Raw genomic sequence first — 20,694 nt, 5'->3', positions numbered from 1 at the left:
GTCAGGAAGAAAGCAAGGATGCCCACTCTCACCACTACTATTCAACATAGTTTTGGAAGTTTTAGCCACAGCAGTCAGAGAAGAAAAAGAAATAAAAGCAATCCAGATTGGAAAAGAAGTAAAACTCTCACTGTTTGCAGATGACATGATCCTCTACATAGAAAACCCTAAAGATTCCACCAGAAAATTACTAGAGCTAATCAGTGAATATAGTAAAGTTGCAGGATATAAAATTAACACACAGAAATCCCTTGCATTCCTATACACTAACAATGAGTGAAGAGAAAGAGAAATTAAGGAAACAATTCCATTCACCATTGCAATGAAAAGAATAAAATACTTAGGAATAAATCTACCTAAAGAAACAAAAGATCTATATATGGAATATAAAACACTGATGAAAGAAATCAAAGAGGACACAAATAGATGGAGAAATATACCATGTTCATGGATCAGAAGAATCAATATAGTGAAAATGAGTATACTACCCAAAGCAATCTATAGCTTCAATGCAATCCCTATCAAGCTACCAACGGTATTTTTCATAGGACTAGAACAAATAATTTCATAATTTGTATGGAAATACAAAAAAAAAACAAAAAAACAAAAACAAATAGCCAAAGCAATCTTGAGAAAGAAGAATGGAACTAGAGGAATCAACCTGCCTGACTTCAGGCTCTACTACAAAGCAACAGTCATCAAGACAGTGTGGTGCTGGCACAAAGACAGAAACATAGATCAGTGGAACAAAATAGAAAGCCCAGAGATAAATCCACGCACCTATGGACACCTTATCTTTGACAAAGGAGGCAAGAATATACAATGGAGAAAAGACAATCTCTTTAACAAGTGGTGCTGGGAAAACTAGTCAATCACTTGAAAAAGAATGAAACTAGAACACTTTCTAACATTGTACACAAAAATAAACTCAAAATGGATTAAAGATCTAAATGTAAGACCAGAAACTGTAAAACTCCTAGAGGAAAACATAGGCAAAACACTCTCTGATGTAAATCATATCAGGATCCTCTATGACCCACCTCCCAGAGTAATGGAAATAAAAGCAAAAATAAACAAATGGGACCTAATTAAACTTAAAAGCTTTTGCACAATAAAGGAAACTATAAGCAAGGTGAAAAGACAGCCTTCTGAATGGGAGAAAATAATAGCAAACAAAGCAACTGACAAAGAATTAATCTCAAAAATATACAAGCAACTCCTGTAGCTTAATTTCAGAAAAATAAGCGACCTAATCAAAAAATGGCCCAAAGAACGAAACAGACATTTCTTCAAAGACAACATACAGATGGCTAACAAATACATGAAAAGATGCTCAACATCACTCATGATCAGAGAAATGCAAATCAAAACCACAATGAGGTACCATCTCAGGCCAGTCAAAATGGCTGCTATCAAAAAGTCTATAAACAATAAATGTTGGAGAAGGTGCAGAGAAAAAGGAACCCTCTTACACTGTTGGTGGGAATGCAAACTAGTACAGCCACTATGGAGAACAGTGTGGAGATTCCTTTAAAAACTGGAAATAGAACTGCCAGCAATCCCACCGCTGGGCATACACACCAAGGAAACCAGAATTGAAAGAGGCACATGTACCCCAGTGTTCATTGTAGCACTGTTTACAATACCCAGGGCATGGAAGCAACCTAGATGTCCATTGGCAGATGAATGGATAAGAAAGCCGTGGTACATATACACAATGGAATATTACTCAGCTATTAAAAAGAATGCATTTGAATCAGTTCTAATGAGGTGGATGAAACTGGAGCCTATTATATAGAGCAAAGTAAGTCAGAAAGAAAAATACCAATACAGTATATTAATGCATATATATGGAATATAGAAAGATGGTAATGATAACCCTATATGCGAGACAGCAAAAGAGACACAGATGTAAAGAACAGACTTTTGGACTTTGTGGGAGAAGGCGAGGGTGGTATGATTTGAGAGAATAGCATTGAAACATGTATATTATCATATGTGAAATAGATCACCACTCCAGGTTTGATGCATGAGACAGGGTGCTCAGGGCTGGTGCACTAGGATGACCCTGAGTGATGGGATGGGGAGGGAGGTGGGGGGGAGGTTCAGGATGGGGAACACATGTACACCCATGTCTGATTCATGTGAATGTATGGCAAAAACCACCACAATATTGTAAAGTAATTAGCCTCCAATTAAAATGAAAAAAAAAATAATTGAGGTACCCAGGACACATAGAAATTGTGACTTTCAGAATCATAGAGTTTATATACCACATCCTGACAGGGGATTGGGTTATTTTACATAGTCATAAGTCAAATGGCCACAGTCATGTGTTGAGAAAAATTCATTCCTGTATGCTTTCTCACTGATCACAGCACCCAGCCCATCCCCAGCATCTCTGGGATGAGTGAGACTGGAGCAGCACATAGATAATACTAGCTAACCTGTGTTGATCACTTCCTGTGTGTCAAGTAGGGTTCTAAGTATCAATATGTACAATATCATCTCATTTAATGCTCATGGCAACCCTCTGAAGAAAGCATGATCATCACCCCAGTTTATAGCTGAGGAAATAAAGGCACAAAGTAACAAAGGAACTTACCCAGTGTCTCATAATACACTGAGAATACTTGTCATTTGTTGTGACCTAAAACAGTAAGTACTTTCTGGTTGGTGATAATGAAAGTACTGGCTCATATGGGACTGGAGTCATGAACTCCTCCTATTTAGATGGGCACAGAGTGCAGTTTCATCTTTCCCAGGTAAATTGTAAATCCATTTTATCTCCCAATATTCTCCATCAGTTCAGTTCAGTTCAGTCGCTCAGTCATGTCCAACTCTTTGCAACCCCATGAACCACAGCACGCCAGGCCTCCCTGTCCATCACCAACTCCTGGAGTCTACCCAAACTCATGGCCATTGAGTCGGTGATGCATCCAACCATCTCATCCTCTGTTGTCCCCTTCTCCTGCCTTCAATCTTTCCCAACATCAGGGTCTTTTCAAAAGAGTCAGCTCTTTGCATCAGGTGGCTAAAATATTGGAGTTTCAGCTTCAACATCAGTCCTTCCAATGAACACCCAGGACTGATTTCTCTATCATATGCTTTCTATTCCATAATTTTGAACTGCTTGCAATTAAAAGCTGTTTCATACTTCCCAGTCTTTGTTCCAGCTATTTCCTCTGCCTAGAATACCTTTTCTCTCCTATTCTTTACCTGGTTAAAGCCTGCTTATCCTTCAAGTTTTAGTTCAGGGCCTGTTTTTTCTTTGTTTGTGTTTAGGATGCCTACCCTAATTCTCCAATCTCAAAGTATATACCTAGATTCTAGGCAGTTCAAGGGCAGAGAAACCTCTTGTTCATCTTCTTATAGTCTCTAGAACTTAGCATAATCAGAGTACACAGTTAGTGCTCAGTAGATGTTCATCAACTAAGCTAAACTTGTTGAAAAGTGTTGACATTGTATTTGTATTCCCCTGGCCTCCGCTTCAGTATTCACTGAGTAATAAATTAATTCTGAGGAGGGTATAGGCAAAAGAGTCGGACACAACTTAGCAACTAAACAATAACAAGACACTTTTTAGACACTTAACGTGTTTTATTTCAGCTCTTCTTCAGTTCCTTTTCCTAACTTATGAGATAGATATTATAGTACATTCATTATATGAATGAGGAGACCAAGACTCAAAGAACTCCATGAAAGCTATATAGGTATAAAGTGGCAGAGCCAAGGTAATGCCAAGAGTCAAGGTTCTTGGGGCAATGAAAGGACTATTCAGAAGGAGAGGTTACATTAGTGAAATGTGTGCAGTTTGGTTTTATGCAGAGAATTAAATGTCAAATGCTACAGAAAAGCCATGGAGGTAGAGGATATCTGTGGTTTTAAGGTCTAGAGGAGGTCTCCACTGCCCTCCCCTGTTTACACATTCTCTAATAATGTTGTCTTTAGCATGAAAATGCCAGCTAGACCAGCTGCAATGTTTGCTTAATTACAGTCTGAAGCTAGCTTTTCCGGGCAGTCTGAATCCAACCACAGTGAGTCAGCCTGTTGAGGCCCCACCCATCCTGGCAGATTTTTCCATTTGGGTCTTGAAGTCTGGTGTGAAGGTGGGGATGAGTCCTAAAAGGAACTTTTCTACCTTTATGGAGATCTGAGTTACCACATCCTGGGTTTCGTGTTCTAGTTTAAGTGAATCTGGGTCGTGTCACTTCTGCCTTTAGGTCAAGCCATTTCAAGTGCTTCTTGAGTTTCTCTGTAATTATACCCTTGGAAAATGAATGCTACTGGTTAAGTGCATTTTCTTTTTTTCTTGTTTAAATTTTTAAATGGCATTTATCTTCCTCAAACTACAGTGCCCCAGGCATACTGGTATTTATTTGACTACTGTCTTGAGACTTTCACAAAGTTATTAGATGAGAAGGGAAGGAGAGTAAATCCTAACGTTTTGGCAGTCATAAGCACAGAATATTTTTCTTCTTGTTAAACATGACTTTTCAGAGGGATTCCACACAGTCATCCCACAAAACTTGGGCAACTTTCATTCCTAAGCAACATTGCCAAAAACAGGCATCAAATGAATCATTTTTTTCTTAGGAACTATAAATAAAAAGAATGACTCTTAGTGCTGTAGATGATGCAGACATGTATATGAGTTACCATTCTCAGAGAGTATACACTCTAATTAGGGACATAAGAAATTTAAATTACACGAAATTTAACTTAAATAACACCTAAGGGAACAGAATTTCCTGGTGGCTCAGATGGTAAAGGAAACTGCAGGAAACCTGGGTTCAATCCCTGAGTTGGGAAGATCCCTTGGAGAAGGGAATGAGAACCCACTCCAGTATTCTTGTCTGGAGAATTCCATAGACAGAGGAGCCTGGTGGGGTCCATAGTCTGTGGGGTCACAAAGAGTCAGACACAACTAAGCGACTAATGCTAACACACACATACGCATGTAACAGAGCATCGTAGAGCAATATACTGGCTTGGAAGGATGTCTGTAATAACAATTACAAATTTAAGAATAAACAACAACAACAATTTGAGTATTACATAAAATAAGATCTCATTTAAATTTTTTTCATTTTTATACAATTCTTAAATTTCCATTATTCCCATTAATAAAAATATTGGCTATTTTCTCTATTTTGTACAATACATCCTTGAGCCTATCTTGCACCCAACAGTTTGTATCTCTCACTCCCTCACCCCCATATTGTCCTTCTCTCCCCACTGATAACTACTAGTTTGTTCTCTATATCTGTGAGTCTCCTTGTGTTGTTTTATATTTACTAGTCTGTTGTATTTTTTAGATTCCACATAGAAGTGATATCATAGTATTTATAAGATCTCATTTTTGAGGGAGAAAAAAAATAGAAATGTCCAGAAGGACATATACTAAAATATTTAAAGTGATTAGGTCTGAGTGAGAGGATTAGACATGCTTTTTGCCTTCTTTAGTACTTTTTGTATTATCTAAATTTTGTGCATTCACTTTATTTGTCTAATTATTCAACAAATATTTCTAAAATGCTTACTATATACAGCATAGTGTCTTAAGCACTGCAGATACAGTAATGGATATGCTGACATGGTTCCTGCTCTTACAGAGCTTACAGATTAGCCAATTACAACAAAATTTAATCATCACAATGCTGTGGAAACACTCAGGAGGGGCCCTTACCCAGACTTTAGGATCAGATAGGCTTTCTTTGGGCTTCCCTGGTGGCTCGATGGTAAAGAATCCACCCTCAAAGCAGGAGATGCAGTTTTAATCCCTGGATCAGTAAGATCCCCTGGAGGAAGGCATGGCAACTACTCCAGTATTCTTGCCTGGAGAATCCCCATGGACAAAGGAGCCTGGTAGGCTACAGTCTATAGGGTGGCAAAGAGTCGGGCATGACTGAAGTGATTGAACATGCATGCATGCAGGCCTCCTTTAGTAGTGCTTTCCAGGTGGCACCAGTGGTAAAGAACCCACCTGCCAATGCAGGAGACGTAAGAGACGCAGTTTCAAACCCTGGGTCGGGAAGATCTCCTGGAGGAGAGCATGGCAACCCACTCCAGTATCCTTGCCTGGACAATTCCATGGACAGGGACCTGGCGGGCCATAGTCCATGGGGTCGCACAGAGTCGGACATGACTGAATCAACTTAGCATCACGCAGGCTTCCTTTAGTAGGTAATATCTAAATCAAGTCCTTAGGGGCTAGTTGGAGATAGTGAAGTCAAAGCTGAGTGGAAATTGAAGAGGAATGACTTTGCAGACTTACATTGCTACCCATGAAAAGTTCTGGAGGCAGCAGAGAGCAAGTTCAGAAACAGAAGGCTTTTTGTCGTAGCGGAAGCACTAGAGTGTTGACTGGGGTTCAAGTTGGTTTTATCTCCCCCTCTTTACTCTGAACTCACGGTCAAAGCCTTATTGTTACAGCCGTGGTTGTTCATGGTATCACTTTGAACTCAATTCTTATGCCTAGAGAAAGTCTTAACTGTGCGTTTAAAATCACCTTCTTTGCTAGGGAAGAATGGAGAAAGAATTAATGAAAATTTAGAAAAGTAAATGGGGCTATAAATTTACACATTCCCCCTGACCTGAATATGAAAAGCTCAGCAAATAATCTTTCTGGGTCCAACCAGTTGTAAACAAGCAAAAGTAATTCCCGCTGGTGTTGGTCAGGCCAAACTGCAGGAGGATCTAGTTTGGAGTCTAGTTCTTGGAGCTCCCAGCATCAGAGCAGCACAACTGTTGTTTTGGCATGGAGCTCATTTAACTGTCTCTGACAGCACTATTTCTGGCTGGGCCGTTTATTTCTGGTGACCAGGGAAGTTGTTATTTGTTTTGTTTTGTTTTTATATAGTTCATAGTGCTGTAATGTGATGATGACGACACTGTGTTATTCCAGGATTGGAGGTGATATGGGTGTGTATCCATGGTGGGGGAAGACAGCAGAGACCTCACTGGAACCCCTGTCCTAACTACACAATGACATTGCCTAAGACAGGGTTTATTTATCGACCTGATGTAACAGCTCTGTTGTTAGCTGTCCTGCCATCAGGCCAGTTATTTCAAGAAAAGGTTGTGTAGAGGATGGGTATTTGTATGCTTCTGGGTTTAGGGGGAAAAAAAATACAATGATATTGTTAATATTTTGGCATTTAAAAAACTCTGAACTTCAGGGATTATGTTGAAATATCAGAAACAGAGTTTCAAAAGAACGATTTATTTTGCAACCCAAAATAAAAAAAGCCAGATGTTTGTAGAGTTCTCAGTCTGCTTTCTGAGGTAGGCATCAACAGCTGACTTATGGAACACTGGACAGAAACCTTGTGTGGAGGTGAAAGACCAAGTTAATCAACTTTGATTGACATTTTCCTTATTAGAATGTTCTGCAGAAGTTATGCATATTCTTCAGAGCAGCCTAATGAGTATGTTTCTCCTGTGTCAAAATATAAAGTGGACTGTGTGTTCTTTCTGTTTTAATGTAAGGATATAACAAAACTTTAATTTTTGATTGTTGATGTTGTTCAGTCACTGAGTCATGTCCAAGTCTTTGCGACCCCATGGACTGCAGCACACCAGTCTTCCCTGTCCTTTACCATCTCCCGAAGCTTGCTCAAACTCAAGTCCGTTGAGTTGGTGATGCAGCCAACCATCCCATCCTCTGTTGTCCCCTTCTCCTCTTGCCTTCAATATTTCCAGGCCTCAGGGTTTTTACTAATGAGTCAGCTCTTCGCATCAGATGGCCAAAGTATTGGAGCTTCAACTTCAGCATCAGTCCTTCCAATGAATATTCAGGACTGATTTCCTTTAGGATGGACTGGTTGGATCTCCTTGCAGTCCAAGGGACTCTCAAGAGTCTTCTCTAACACCACAGTTCAAAAAACATCAATTTTTTGGTGCTCAGCCTTCTTTTGGTCCCACTCTCACATCTATACATGATCACTGGAAAAACATAGCCTTGACTATACAGACCTTTGTTGGCAAGGTAATGTCTCTGCTTTTTAATATGCTGTCTAGCTTTTCTTCCAAGGAGCAGGTATCTTTTAATTTCATGGCTGCAGTCACCATCGGCAGTGATTTTGGAGCCCAAGAAAATACACTGCTTTTGAATACCCTGTCTAGGTGTATCGTAGCTTTTCTTCCAAGGAGCAAGTGTCTTTTAATTTCATGGCTGCAGTCACTGTCCACAGTGACTTTTGGAGGCCAAGTCTGTCACTGTTTCCATTGTTTCCTCATCTATTTGCCATGAAGTGATGAGACCGGATGCCATGATCTTAGTTTTTTGAATGCTGAGTTTTAAGGCAGCTTTTTCACTCTCCTCTTTCACTTTCATCAAGAGGCTCTTTAGTTCCTCCTAGTCTTCTGCCATAAGGGTGGTGTCATCTGCATATCTGAGGTTACTGGTATTTCTCCTGGAAGTCTTGATTCCTGTTTGTGCTTCATCCAGCCCATCATTTCACATAATGTATTCTGCATATAAGTTAAATAAGCAGAGTGACAATATACAGCCTTGACGTACTTCTTTCCTGATATGGAACCAGTCTGTTGGTCCATGTCCAGTTCTAACTGTTGCTTCTTGACCTGCATACAGATTTCTCAGGAGGCAGGTAAGGTGGTCTGATATTCCCATCTCTTTCAGAATTTTCCACAGTTTATTGTGATCCACACAAAGGCTTTGGCATGCATAGTCAATGAAGCAGAAGTAGATGTTTTTCTGGAATTCTCTTGCCTTTTCTATGATCCAATGAATGTTGACAATTTAATCTCTGGTTCCTCTGGCTTTTCTAAATCCAGCTTGAACATCTGGAAGTTCCCAGTTCACATTCTGTTGAAGCCTTGCTTGGAGAATTTGAGCATAACCTTGCTAGTGTGTGAAATGAGTGCAATTCTAACTTTTGATAGAACATAGTAATCCATGAATATTTAATAGTGAGGGCCACTTAGAGTATACTTTATTTAGTCTTTATGTTAGGACCCCATAATCTAAGTAGGATTGATATACATTTAGAAATGGTCAGTTCTAAATCATTTGCTTTGAATTGAACTTGAATTGGATCTTTATTGTAAAAGAATACTTTGTAAAGGTAAAGGGCTGTACATGTTATTTCTCCCAGCTTTGGGTTTTTTCTTCTTCTTTTTTAAAATAACAGCTTTATTGAAATATAATTTACATACCATAGGATTCACCCTTTTAAAGTGTACAGTTCCATGTCTTTTGTGTATTCAATGAGCTGTGCAACAGTTCCCTCTATCTAGTTCCAGGATGTTTTCATCACTCCCCCTAAACCATCATACCCATTACTAGTCACGCCCTATTCTCTATTTCCCCAGGCCCTGGAAACCACTTATCTAATTTCTCTATGTATTTGTCTAGTCTGAAAATTTTGTATAAATAGAATCATACAATATATGACTCTGTGCCTGGCTCATTTCACATTAGAATAATGTTTTCAAGGTTCATTCATGTTGTAGTCTCATGTCAGTAGTGTTCTATTATATGACTATACTAAACTGTGTATAGTGAGTCTTCTCTTTTTGTATATTTGGGATGTTTCTGCTTTTTTTCACTATTGTGAATGATGCTTCTATGAACATTCATATACAAGATTTTACATGGACATATGTGTCACTTCTCTTGGGTGTATACCTAGAAGCGGAATTGCTCGGTCATGTAGTTGCTGCTGCTGCTGCTAAGTCGCTTCAGTTGTGTCTGACTCTGTGCGACCCCATAGACAGCAGCCCACCAGGCTCCCCCGTCCCTGGGATTCTCCAGGCAAGAACACTGGAGCGGGTTGCCATTTCCTTCTCCAATGCATGAAAGTGAAAAGAGAAAGTGAAGTCGCTTAGTTGTGTCTGACTCTTAGCGACCCCATGGACCGCAGCCTACCAGGCTCCTCCGTCCATGGGATTTTCCAGGCAAGAGTACTGGAGTGGGGTGCCATTGCCTTCTCCGGGTCATGTAGTTACCCCATATTTAATCCTTTGAGGACTAGCTTTGGTTTATTCATCTTGAAAATGGAGAAAACTATGTTTCATAGAGGGTCAGGTAGTCAGATCCTCTGGGGTCACAGGAATATTCTTTATAATGAAGGATACATTTTGAAAAGATGAAAAGACCTGGTGTAGAAGTAGACAGACCTTATTAGTCACATGGGGAGTCCTAGAGTCACAGGGGTCTCTAGTGTCATGATGAAGACCCTGAGTATGAAATATGGATCAGCCTATTGGAAGTTGCAGTCTGTGCTCTTCCACTTTCTAGATAAGCTTACTTTCCTAGAGTGCAAAATGGATATAATAGATAACCCACTTACTTCACAGTGTTGTGGTGAAGGTAAATGAAATAATACATGTAATGGAAGTGTTTTGTATATTGTCAAATCCCATACAAGTGATTGTTGTGAAGATAGTATAATTATATCTACTTAATTTTGTAATACAAGTCAAAGTCATTCAGAACAGCCCAAAATTAAACTTTTGTATTTCTTCAACTTAGATTTTATCCAAAAAGCATAGGGACTCCCAGACACACAGATGTATTATAAATAAAATATTTATATGTGATACAAACCATCCTCCTTCTCCCTGCCACATCCCTGCTATCCCTACCCTCCAGTTCAAAACAAGTAGGGTTCTATTACTCTCCAGCCATTGGTGTGCCTTTCCCATAGGGCTGTTTTGAAAATATGATAGTTAGCAAAGTCTACTGAGGGTCATCCTTAGGTCCTAGTCGTTGTTGCTGATTTTGTCTTGGAAATATGTCTTTTAGGCTCACTAATCTCCTCTTTCTCTTCCTGCACACAAGGCAACCAGAGCATTTAATCTGAACAGTTAGACTCCTGCTGCCTTTTAGGGCTCTGCCATGAGAGAGCTGGTAGGATGCTCTGAGATTCTTCAAAAAGTGACAGCTCTCTCATTGGTGCTGCCTTTGATAATATTGTTTCTATGAGAAAATAGGTTTCAGACTAGACCCTCAGGATAGCTAAGGACCTTAAAAGCTCTCCAGAACTAACTCCTAGCTAATGTGTGAAGATGATAGACAGGGAGGCCTGGAGTGCTGCAGTCCATGGGGTTGCAAAGAGTCGGACACAACTGAGTGACTGAATTGAATTGAACTAAATGTGTGAAGATTTTAACAATATCCCCAACAAGTGGTTCTTAAGTTTCAGTTGATTCCTTTTTGTGGCAGGAAATTTACTATCTCTCATAATGTTATGCTAAGTAAATATTTGATGTATGAATGTATGGATGGAGGGTGGCAATAAGTTCATTACATCCAACTCCACTAGAGAATTTATTCTTATATCTAATTGAAAGCTGCCTTCAATTCCTAGTTTCTTTCCATCTAAAATAGTTTTTTTTTTAAAATAATGAATTTTCATAAAGAACAATAAAACATTTGAACATACAATAGAACAATAAAACAATATAACATGCAAAAAACAAGAAAACATTTGCCCATGTATCCAATATCTAAATTTTAACATATATTATTTTTGCTAATATGGTACAGATATAATTGCAACGCTCTTAATAACCTATGTGGATCCCATCTCCTGAATTTTTTCCTACAGTTAATTACTGTTAAGTATTTTTCTTGAAGTCACACAATTAGAAAATTGCAGAACTGAGATGTGAACCCAGATGTCCTTGGTTCTAAAGCCATTGCTTTTTCCACAATTCTGTGTTACCCCACCTAGATAAATATATATAATAGTGATAACATTTATCACCAGTTTGTAAGTGGACAGCATTGATAAAATATCAAGGGTTACTTAAAAATGATTCTCCTGTTCCTCTGCTTACCATATTAACTTATTTAAGAATTTTTTTGTTTTCATGAAATGTAAAGATATGAATTATCACAGGTATCAAATTAGTGGAGTTTAAGTTGCAGAAGTTTTATTATATTTGAAAAGAATTTGCCAATTAAGATGATTAATCATTTTTAGTGAAGTGGAACTATATTTTTTAGAAGGATTACTAAGACATTAATATGTCTTCAAGCATTTCCATTATAAGAACTGTCTGGGGGGTCTGAATATGATTAAGCAAATGTGAGGCTGAGTTTTTTTTTTTAAAGGCTGACTTGACAGTTGGTTATGTTAATGGGGCATGACATACAACAGCTGGGTTGTAATCTCCTACTATTGTTGGCATTGACGGAGTTCTTAGTAAAGTCTTATTTCCAGTCTGGTGTAATACATTAAGAAGCAGTGGGAAGGAGAAATTAAGAAAAGAGCAGGGGAGAGCCATTAATGTTTGGAAAACATATTTTGAGATAAGAGTAAAAATTTTTGATGTACTATGTACAAAAGGAAGAACAAAGACAGAGGCACTGCCCCGTGTTCAAGAACCTGCATGTGCTTGTTTCCTTAGCAGTGCAAAGCTTATCCAAAGGTCTGAGAGACCTGATTGAGAAAGTCTAGTGTGCAGCCCAGGTGTGTTTTTTGTTTGTTAAAGCCACAAAACACAAACAAGTAAAATAAAACATAAACAATAAGCAAATAAACAATCTTCCTAGTAAGAGGTTCCCGGCCCTCTGGCAACTGCCTCCCTCCTCACCCTTTGTTCAAACTGCTGCTGCTAAGTCGCTTCAGTTGTGCCCAACTCTGTGCGACCCCATAGACGGCAGCCCGCCAGGCTCCCCCGTCCCTGGGATTCTCCAGGCAAGAACACTGGAGTGGGTTGCCATTTCCTTCTCCAGTGCATGAAAGTGAAAAGTGAAAGTGAAGTCACTCAGTCGTGTCTGACTCTTAGCAACCCCACGGACTGTAGCCTACCATGCTCCTCCGTCCATGGGATTTTCCAGGCAAGAGTACTGGAGTGGGGTGCCATTGCCTACTCTGAACTGAGAGCCAGGATCTGCCTAAAGGAACAAAGTTGGACTCCTCATCCTGACTTTCTATATCTTTCTGAAATGGTTCTTTACTTCCCATCTTCTCTGTCCCCCACACAGGATGGTCTGTGCCCTTTGTTTCAGTCCAGTTGGTCATCTGCACCACTGCTTATGTTCTACCCACCTAGCTTGCCTTGTATTCTCCCTCTAGTCTATACAAACTTGATTCATCCTTTAAGGTGAGCTAAAATGTCATTCCTCTCTGGAACCTTCTCCGGTAGCCTCTTTTTCCTAATTTCTGTAGTTTTTGCTATTTGTATAGTTTATACTATCCTTTGCGGAGAAGGCAATGGCACCCCACTCCAGTACTCTCCTTTGATTGTTATTTGTCATATGTAATATTATTCCCCATTTCTTCAGAACACTTGTTCACACTTCAGATTCTGTCTTATGTATTAAAATTAGCCTGTTAGAATAATTTATTTTACTTATAAAATTACCTTTAGCTATGTTCTTCATCCTACAAGAACTGTGGAATCTTGTATACACGTTACATTCTATTAGGATTAAATCCAGTGAGGTCAAAGTCAGCATTAGTTATTCATCCATTCTTCTTTCAACAAGTATTTTTGAGCACCTACTATGTGCCAGGCACTATTCTGGATACAGACAACATAGAAGTGAACAAAACAGGCCCAAATCCTGGCTTTCTCATGGAGTTTGCATGCTAGTGGGAGAGACAGACAAGAAAGAAAATAAGTAAATAGAATATGTTAGAAGATGATAATGCTATGAGATTAAAGAAACAGTGAAGGAAATAATGGAGGGCTGGGGTGAGGCATAGGGTGAGCTACAATTTTAAATAGGGTGGTCACCTCATTGAGGAAGTGACATTTGATCCAAGACTTGAAGAGAGTGAGGAAGAGAATCATGCAGATAACTAAAGAAACCATGCCATTCAGAAGGATCAATTAGCTGAAAGGCCCTGAGAGGGAGGGGGTATTTTGGTATTTTTGAGAAACAGCAGATAAACCATGTGGCTGGAGGAGGGTATGCAGGGGGAGAGTAGCAGGGAAAAAAAGTAAAAGAGAGGGCAGGAGAGGGGCTCCATATTACTTAGGGCCTTGAGCCTTATGGGCTAATGAACAGACTTAGCCTTTCAGCCTTAGTTAGATAGGAAGCCACTGGTGGTTTCCAGCAGAGGAGTAATCTGATATCTTAAAAGGCTCACTGTGGCTGCTCTGCTAAGTATCACTGCTATTAGGGGAGCAAGGGTGGGAACAGGGAGACCAGTTAAAGGACTATTCAAATAGTTTAGGGGAGGGACTTCCCTGGTGTCCAGTGGCTAAGACTCTGGGCTCCCAGTGCAGGGGACCTGCATTCAATCCCTGTTCAGGAAACTAGATACCACATGCCACAATTAATGATTCTGCATGCCACAACTAAGACCCAGGCAGCCAAATAAATATTAAATAAATAGAAGCACTTTAAAAAAATTAGCTTAAGGGAAAGATCACAGTATCTTGGGCCAGAGTGGCAAAGGTACCAGCTGCAGTGGTGGTAGATAGATTCTCTGTATCTATTGAAAGTAGAATTAGGCAGATTTATAGACAGATGATGGAGAAGGCAATGGCATCCCACTCCAGTACTCTTGCCTGGAAAATCCCATGGATGGAGGAGCCTAGTAGGCTGCAGTCCATGGGGTCGCTAAGAGTCGGACACGACGGAGTGACTTCACTTTCACTTTTCACTTTTCACACATTGGAGAAGGAAATGGCAACCCACTCCAGTGTTCTTGCCTGGAGAATCCCAGGGACGGGGGAGCCTGGTGGGCTGCCATCTATGGGGTCGCACAGAGTCGGACACGGCTGAAGTGACTTAGCAGCAGCAGCAGCATAGACAGATGAGATGATGTGTGTGAAAAAGAAGGGTCAAGAATAATTCAAAGTTTGGGGCCCAAACAACTCCAAATATTGGTGATTACAAACTGAAATGCAATCCAAAGATGAAGAAACATGTGCTGGGAAAAATCAGGAATTCAGCTTTATATATCATGAGTGTGAGATATCTGTATTCAACTGGAGATTTCTACTAGGAAGTTAGATATAGATTGGAATTCAGGAGAAAGATCAAGATGGGCATATAAACTTAGAAATTTAAGTAAATAAAACATCACTTTTCTAGTCATCACTCTAGAAGATGTAGTTTCTTTGGAACCATTAAAACCAACTTTTTTATATTATTGGAAAACTATGAAAATAATATAAGCAAGCTAGCCCATATTAAACAGATCAAATCAGCAAAAAAGAAATATATATACAATACTTATCTGTTCATTGAAGTGAATTGAAATTCGCTCAGTCATGTCCAATTCACTGTGACCCCATGGACTATACAGTCCATGGAATTCTCTAGGCCAGAATCCTGGAGTGGGTAGCCTTCCCTTCTCCAGGGGATCTTCTCAACCTAGGTCTCCAGCATTGCAGGCGGATTCTTTACCAGCTGAGCCACAAGGAAAGCCCAAGAATACTGGAGTGGGCAGCCTATCTCTTCTCCAGTGGATCTTCCTGACCCAGGAATTGAACCAGGGTCTCCTGCATTGCAGGTGGATTCTTTACCAACTGAGCTACCAGGGAAGCCCTACTTAACGAATATTTAGGGAGTACTTCCTAAATATTCTGCAATGAGAATATGAAGACACAAAGTATGCCTTGCCAGCCCTCAAGACACTCTAGTCTGATTGAGCCGATTGTATTCTGTACAGTGGGATGAATGAACTGGAGAGGTCTTCTTGGCAATTGTGGGAGCTGAAAGAACGTAGAAAGATATTTCAGTCATTGACCCTTGGGCAGCTTACAGACTATTGGGTTGGTCAAAAGTTCATTGGGGTTTTTCTATAAGATGTTATGAAAAATCCTGAATGAATTTTTTGGCTAACTCAATAGTTAGACACATGAACAGTTAAAAGCTCTAAAATGTGTAAATAAACCTGCAGGACAGTAGAAAAGCAATACCATGAGGTATTGCCAAATGTTAATATTTGCCTTAAGTGCTCAAGAGGAAAATTTTTCCAGTCTGGCTAGCAGGGAAGGCTTTGAGTGAAATATGAACTTGAAAAAAGGACTTAAGTGAGAGGCAAGCTGTCTTGAGAGGCTGTGATGGTTTTTCTTTTATGCTAGTAGTGACGAGATGCCTGGGAAGGGGTTTTAAGTAAGACTTAAGTTTTGACAATAATGTTTTCAAAATAATGGAGTTTTTCTAGCTGTGATAAGAAGAGATGGCTGGATGAATTCTGTCAGAGAGGATAGATCACTGTTGCAAAAGTTTTTGCTTTTGTGGATTATTGTGGAAATGTTGTAGGAATGGCACATTCAAGTTGAACTAGCTAGCAAAGAGTTGGTTGCCTATATAGGGCTAGATCTTGGGTGAGACAGCTTGGTTTGGGATTTGGGGACTGTTTGGGAGGCAAAAATGATAGCCCTAAAAGTGGACAAAATCTCTAAGGGAGAAAATATGGAAAGAAAAAAATCAGAAGGCTAAGGACTACTTGTCATTTAAGCAGTAGCATTAAAGAGCCAGGAAATTAAAAAACAATAACAACACAGAAGAGGCTAGAGGGATAGGAAAAGAACAAGGGATCACAGAGTTCAAGAGGAAATAGGGTTAATGTGAAGAAAGAAATACCTAGGTTGGATAAGAACACCTGTATTCATATTCAATTTTACTTTCCATAAAGGTTCTATTTAATTATCTTACATGATGAAAGAATCCAAGTAGACATCAAAAGCATGATTAAACACTAATCTAGAAGCTGGTATCTGGTTCCCCTGTGCAAAATGGGGTCTTCCCTCATGGCTCAGGCAGTAAAGTATCCTCCTGCAATGCAGGAGATGTGGGTTCGATTCCTGGATCAGGGAGATCCTCTGAAGAAGGGAATGGCAACCCACTCCAGTATTCTTGCCTGGAGAATCCCATGGACAGAGGAGCCTGGCAAGTTACAGTCCATGGGGTCGCAAAGAGTCAGACATGACTGAGCGACTAAGCATGCATGCACATTCAAAATGGAGGTAATAATAACTAGGTTATTCCTCTAGAAGCTTAGACCAGGAAAAGGCCTTAAAAATCACCTGGTTTCAACTACTTCATTTTATAAAGGAGATCAGTTAGGCCTCTGGAGAAGTGTACTCCCAAGGTCATATAGTTATTTAGTAACAGAGCTGGAACCAGAAAAAGGATCTTTTTGAATTTTAGACTTTCCTCTTCCTCACTGTCTCTACCTAAGCCTAGATGACATTCATTTATTCTAAAAGCACCGATTTAATGGAAATAGCTAAATGCATTTTAAATGTGCATTTAAAAAAAATAAAGACTATATTGTCTTAAGTTACCAGTGTTCTAGGTAAGAAATGTGTTGCTGCTTATCATTCAAATCTGTTCAAGAGAAAATGCTCAGTCATGTCTATCTCTCTGTGGCCCCATGGACTGCAGCCTGCCAGCCACCTCTGTCCATGGGATTTCCCAGGCAAGAATTACTGGAGTGGGTTGCCATTTCCTCCTCCAGGATTTGAGAGAATGCTCAGTTTTAATTGTGCCTCCTGAGTCCACTTTATTTTCTCAAACTTTTTTTTATCTTTCAAAGAAAATTGCAAATGCAACTTCTAGTGGAAGCTTTCTTTCACCATCCCAATTAAAATGAATCACTCTTTCTTCTGGGTTCCCATAGATTCAGTATTTTTCAAAGCTTCAGGACAAAATTTATTAGTAGATATTGAAATCAATTCCACCTGACCTGCCTCTTGAGAAATCTGTATGCAGGTCAGGAAGCAACAGTTAGAACTGGACATGGAACAACAGACTGGTTCCAAATAGGAAAAGGAGTATGTCAAGGCTGTATATTGTCACCCTGCTTATTTAACTTACATGCAGAGTACATCATGAGAAATGCTGGACTGGAAGAAACACAAGCTGGAATCAAGATTGCCAGGAGAAATATCAATAACCTCAGATATGCAGATGACACCACCCTTACGGCAGAAAATGAAGAGAAACTTAAAAGCCTCTTGATGAAAGTGAAAGAGGAGAATGAAAAAGTTGGCTTATAGCTCAACATTCAGAAAAAAAGATCATGCCATCTGGTCCCATCACTTCATGGGAAATAGATGGGGAAACAGTGGAAACAGTGTCAGACTTTCTTTTTTTGGGCTCCAAAATCACTGCAGATGGTGACTGCAGCCATGAAATTAAAAGACGCTTACTCCTTGGAAGGAAAGTTATGACCAACCTAGATAGCATATTCAAAAGCAGAGACATTACTTTGCCAACAAAGGTCCGTCTAGTCAAAGCTATGGTTTTTCCTGTGGTGATGTATGGATGTGAGAGTTGGACTGTGAAGAAGGCTGAGCACTGAAGAATTGATGCTTTTGAACTGTGGTGTTGGAGAAGACTCTTGAGAGTCCCTTGGACTGCAAGGAGATCCAACCAGTCCATTGTGAAGGAGATCAGCCCTGGGATTTCTTTGGAGGGAATGATGCTGAAGCTGAAACTCCAGTACTTTGGCCACCTCATGCAAAAAGTTGACTCATTGGAAAAGACTCTGATGCTGGGAGGGATTGGGGGCAGGAGAAGAAGGGGACGACAGAGGATGAGATGGCTGGATGGCATCACTGACTCAATGGACGTGAGTCTGAGTGAACTCTGGGAGTTAGTGATGGACAGGGAGGCCTGGCGTGCTGTGATTCATGGGGTCGCAGAGTCGGACATGACTGAGCAACTGAACTGAACTGAACTGAAATCAATTCAGTGGGTCACTCCCAAAAAGAGAAATGGAATAGAAAATATCAAAGTGCATCCATCCCACAAAGTGCTGGTTAACATTACTTTGGGGAATTTGTACTTCAGTTGTGTGTGTGTGTGTGCATGTACTGGATTTCAGTATAAAGTGTAAAAAGTTTAAATAACACAGGCCATAGTGTAAAACACATGCATATGTGCATGCTAAGCCACTTAAGTCATGTTAGACTCTTTGTAACTCTATGAACTGTAGCACCCCAGGCTCCTCTGTCCATGGGATTCTCCAGGCAAGAATATGGGAGTAGGTTGCCATGCCATCTTCCAGGGGATTAACCCACGTCTTTTACATCTGCTGCATTGGCAGTTGGATTCTTTATCACTCATGCCACCTGGGAAGCTCAAAACATATGCATCTATATCTATATGGCCACCTATCTCTTGGAAGGTTGGGACTGTCTTCATCTTTGTATCCCTCTTGCTCAACGTATCACCTGCTGTGTACAAAGGGGATGTTGATTGGAATTATCATGTATAAAGAATTAGATGAATGAAGAGCAGGTAGCGTGGAGAGGAAATGACTACTTGAATTAAGTATAAACTTTTTGTTTTCTTTACTTTGAATGTTAATATTAAGTTGTTTTTTGTTTTCACGCTAGTATTATTGCAACCGAGAACCTGCGTTTGGTATCTGTGCTGTGGAGTTGTCTCCCAGTCACCTGCAATGTGCTGTGTGGTGTGGGATAAATAATACTTCCTGCTAATGTTGCAGCTGTCATTCAAGGATCTTAAATTGCTTTAGGAGCAGGATCTGGTGATGAGTGCCTGGCTCCACTTGGCAGGTGCTGGAGTTAAGAACTAGTGACTGGGTGAAATCTCTGGGCTCCAGTCTGACGCCTCCCTTTATCACCTCCCACCCTCTTTTTCTCCCTCATCCCTTAGAGGGAGTAGCCTTTGACCCTGCCTCTTTGAGCTGGTGTAGCTGGTAGAGAGTGCAAAGATTTCACTGAACTGGAAGATTGCCTCTTTCTTTGGAGGTAGCTCAGGTGTGTGGACCTCCCAGTGGTAGTTCAGTGGTAAAGAATCTGCCTGCCAGTGCAGGAAACACAGGTTTGATCCCTGGAGAAGGAAATAGCAACCTATTCCAGTATCCTTGCCTAGGAAATCCCATGGACAGAGGAGCCATGGGGTCGCAGACAGTCAGACATGACTGAGCACGCATAGGCACATACACACACATGCACACACGAAGGTGTAGGGGGAGGTGAGCAGGATAAGAAAGGTCATTTCTCTAACTGCCTCAAGGCTTGAAAGGTCCAGGGAGAAAACCTGGGAAGGATCTGATTAGAAGTGAGCCTCTGGATATCAAAGGAAATTAGAAACCCCTCTGATGAGTCCTTCTTGAAGATTTGCACCTGATAGGAAGCGGGGGTTATTCCATACATGGTCACCATTCTGTGGGCCATTTTGTAAACTTGCAATCCCACCATCACCTTGAATTACTCCCCTTCCCCATTTCCTGGGAGCTTCTGGGGGGTCAGCCCCCCTCTCTTTTAGGAGAAACTGTTAACTGCTTACAGTTGGGCCTGGGAGACTCTGCAAGAGTGAGAGCCGAGTCCTAGCTAGGAGTCAGGTTACACCACTTGTGTTTGAGTTCACGCAGCATGTTCCTCTGTCAGGGATTCCGCAAATATCTCCCGAGGTAAAAAAGGAAAGCGGGCGCGCTCCAGCACCCAGAGCAGCGAGCCCAGGCCCAGAGCAGCGAGCCCAGGCCCAAGTGCGGGAGGCAGCCAGCCACCAGGGCCATGTCGCCGTAGCCCCGCAGTGTGGCCGCCGGCTCGCTTCATGCCGCGGTGCAGCTGCACCACGTTCCTGGGCTGAGGGGGGCAACCGGGCACGTGCTCCTCCCCATGGGTTGCCCACCATGTCTAATGGATATCGCACTCTGTCCCAGCACCTCAATGACCTGAAGAAGGAGAACTTCAGCCTCAAGCTGCGCATCTACTTCCTGGAGGAGCGCATGCAGCAGAAGTATGAGGCCAGCCGGGAGGACATCTACAAGCGGG

The 20,694-nt window shown here is 40.8% G+C and overlaps 1 protein-coding gene across 4 annotated transcripts in view; it reads left to right on the top strand.

The window, feature by feature from the left end:
* The window catches only part of PDE4DIP (phosphodiesterase 4D interacting protein), a 238,489-nt gene that overhangs the window by 69,697 nt on the left and 148,098 nt on the right, over positions 1-20,694 (top strand). For 2 of the 4 annotated variants that reach the window (XM_055584577.1, XM_055584581.1), the window contains exon 4: positions 20,583-20,693. In XM_055584577.1, the coding sequence (XP_055440552.1) occupies positions 20,583-20,693 (111 nt within the window). Of the gene's footprint in view, positions 1-19,521; positions 19,675-20,352; position 20,694 lie in introns of those variants that run through there. The other 2 variants (XM_055584583.1, XM_055584582.1) reach the window with 2 other exon arrangements.

Source organism: Bubalus kerabau, chromosome 6 (assembly GCF_029407905.1).
Source record: "Bubalus kerabau isolate K-KA32 ecotype Philippines breed swamp buffalo chromosome 6, PCC_UOA_SB_1v2, whole genome shotgun sequence".
Lineage (NCBI taxonomy): Eukaryota > Metazoa > Chordata > Mammalia > Artiodactyla > Bovidae > Bubalus > Bubalus kerabau.
Note: the sequence above shows the minus strand (reverse complement) of the source record. Positions and strands in the feature narration are given on the sequence as shown.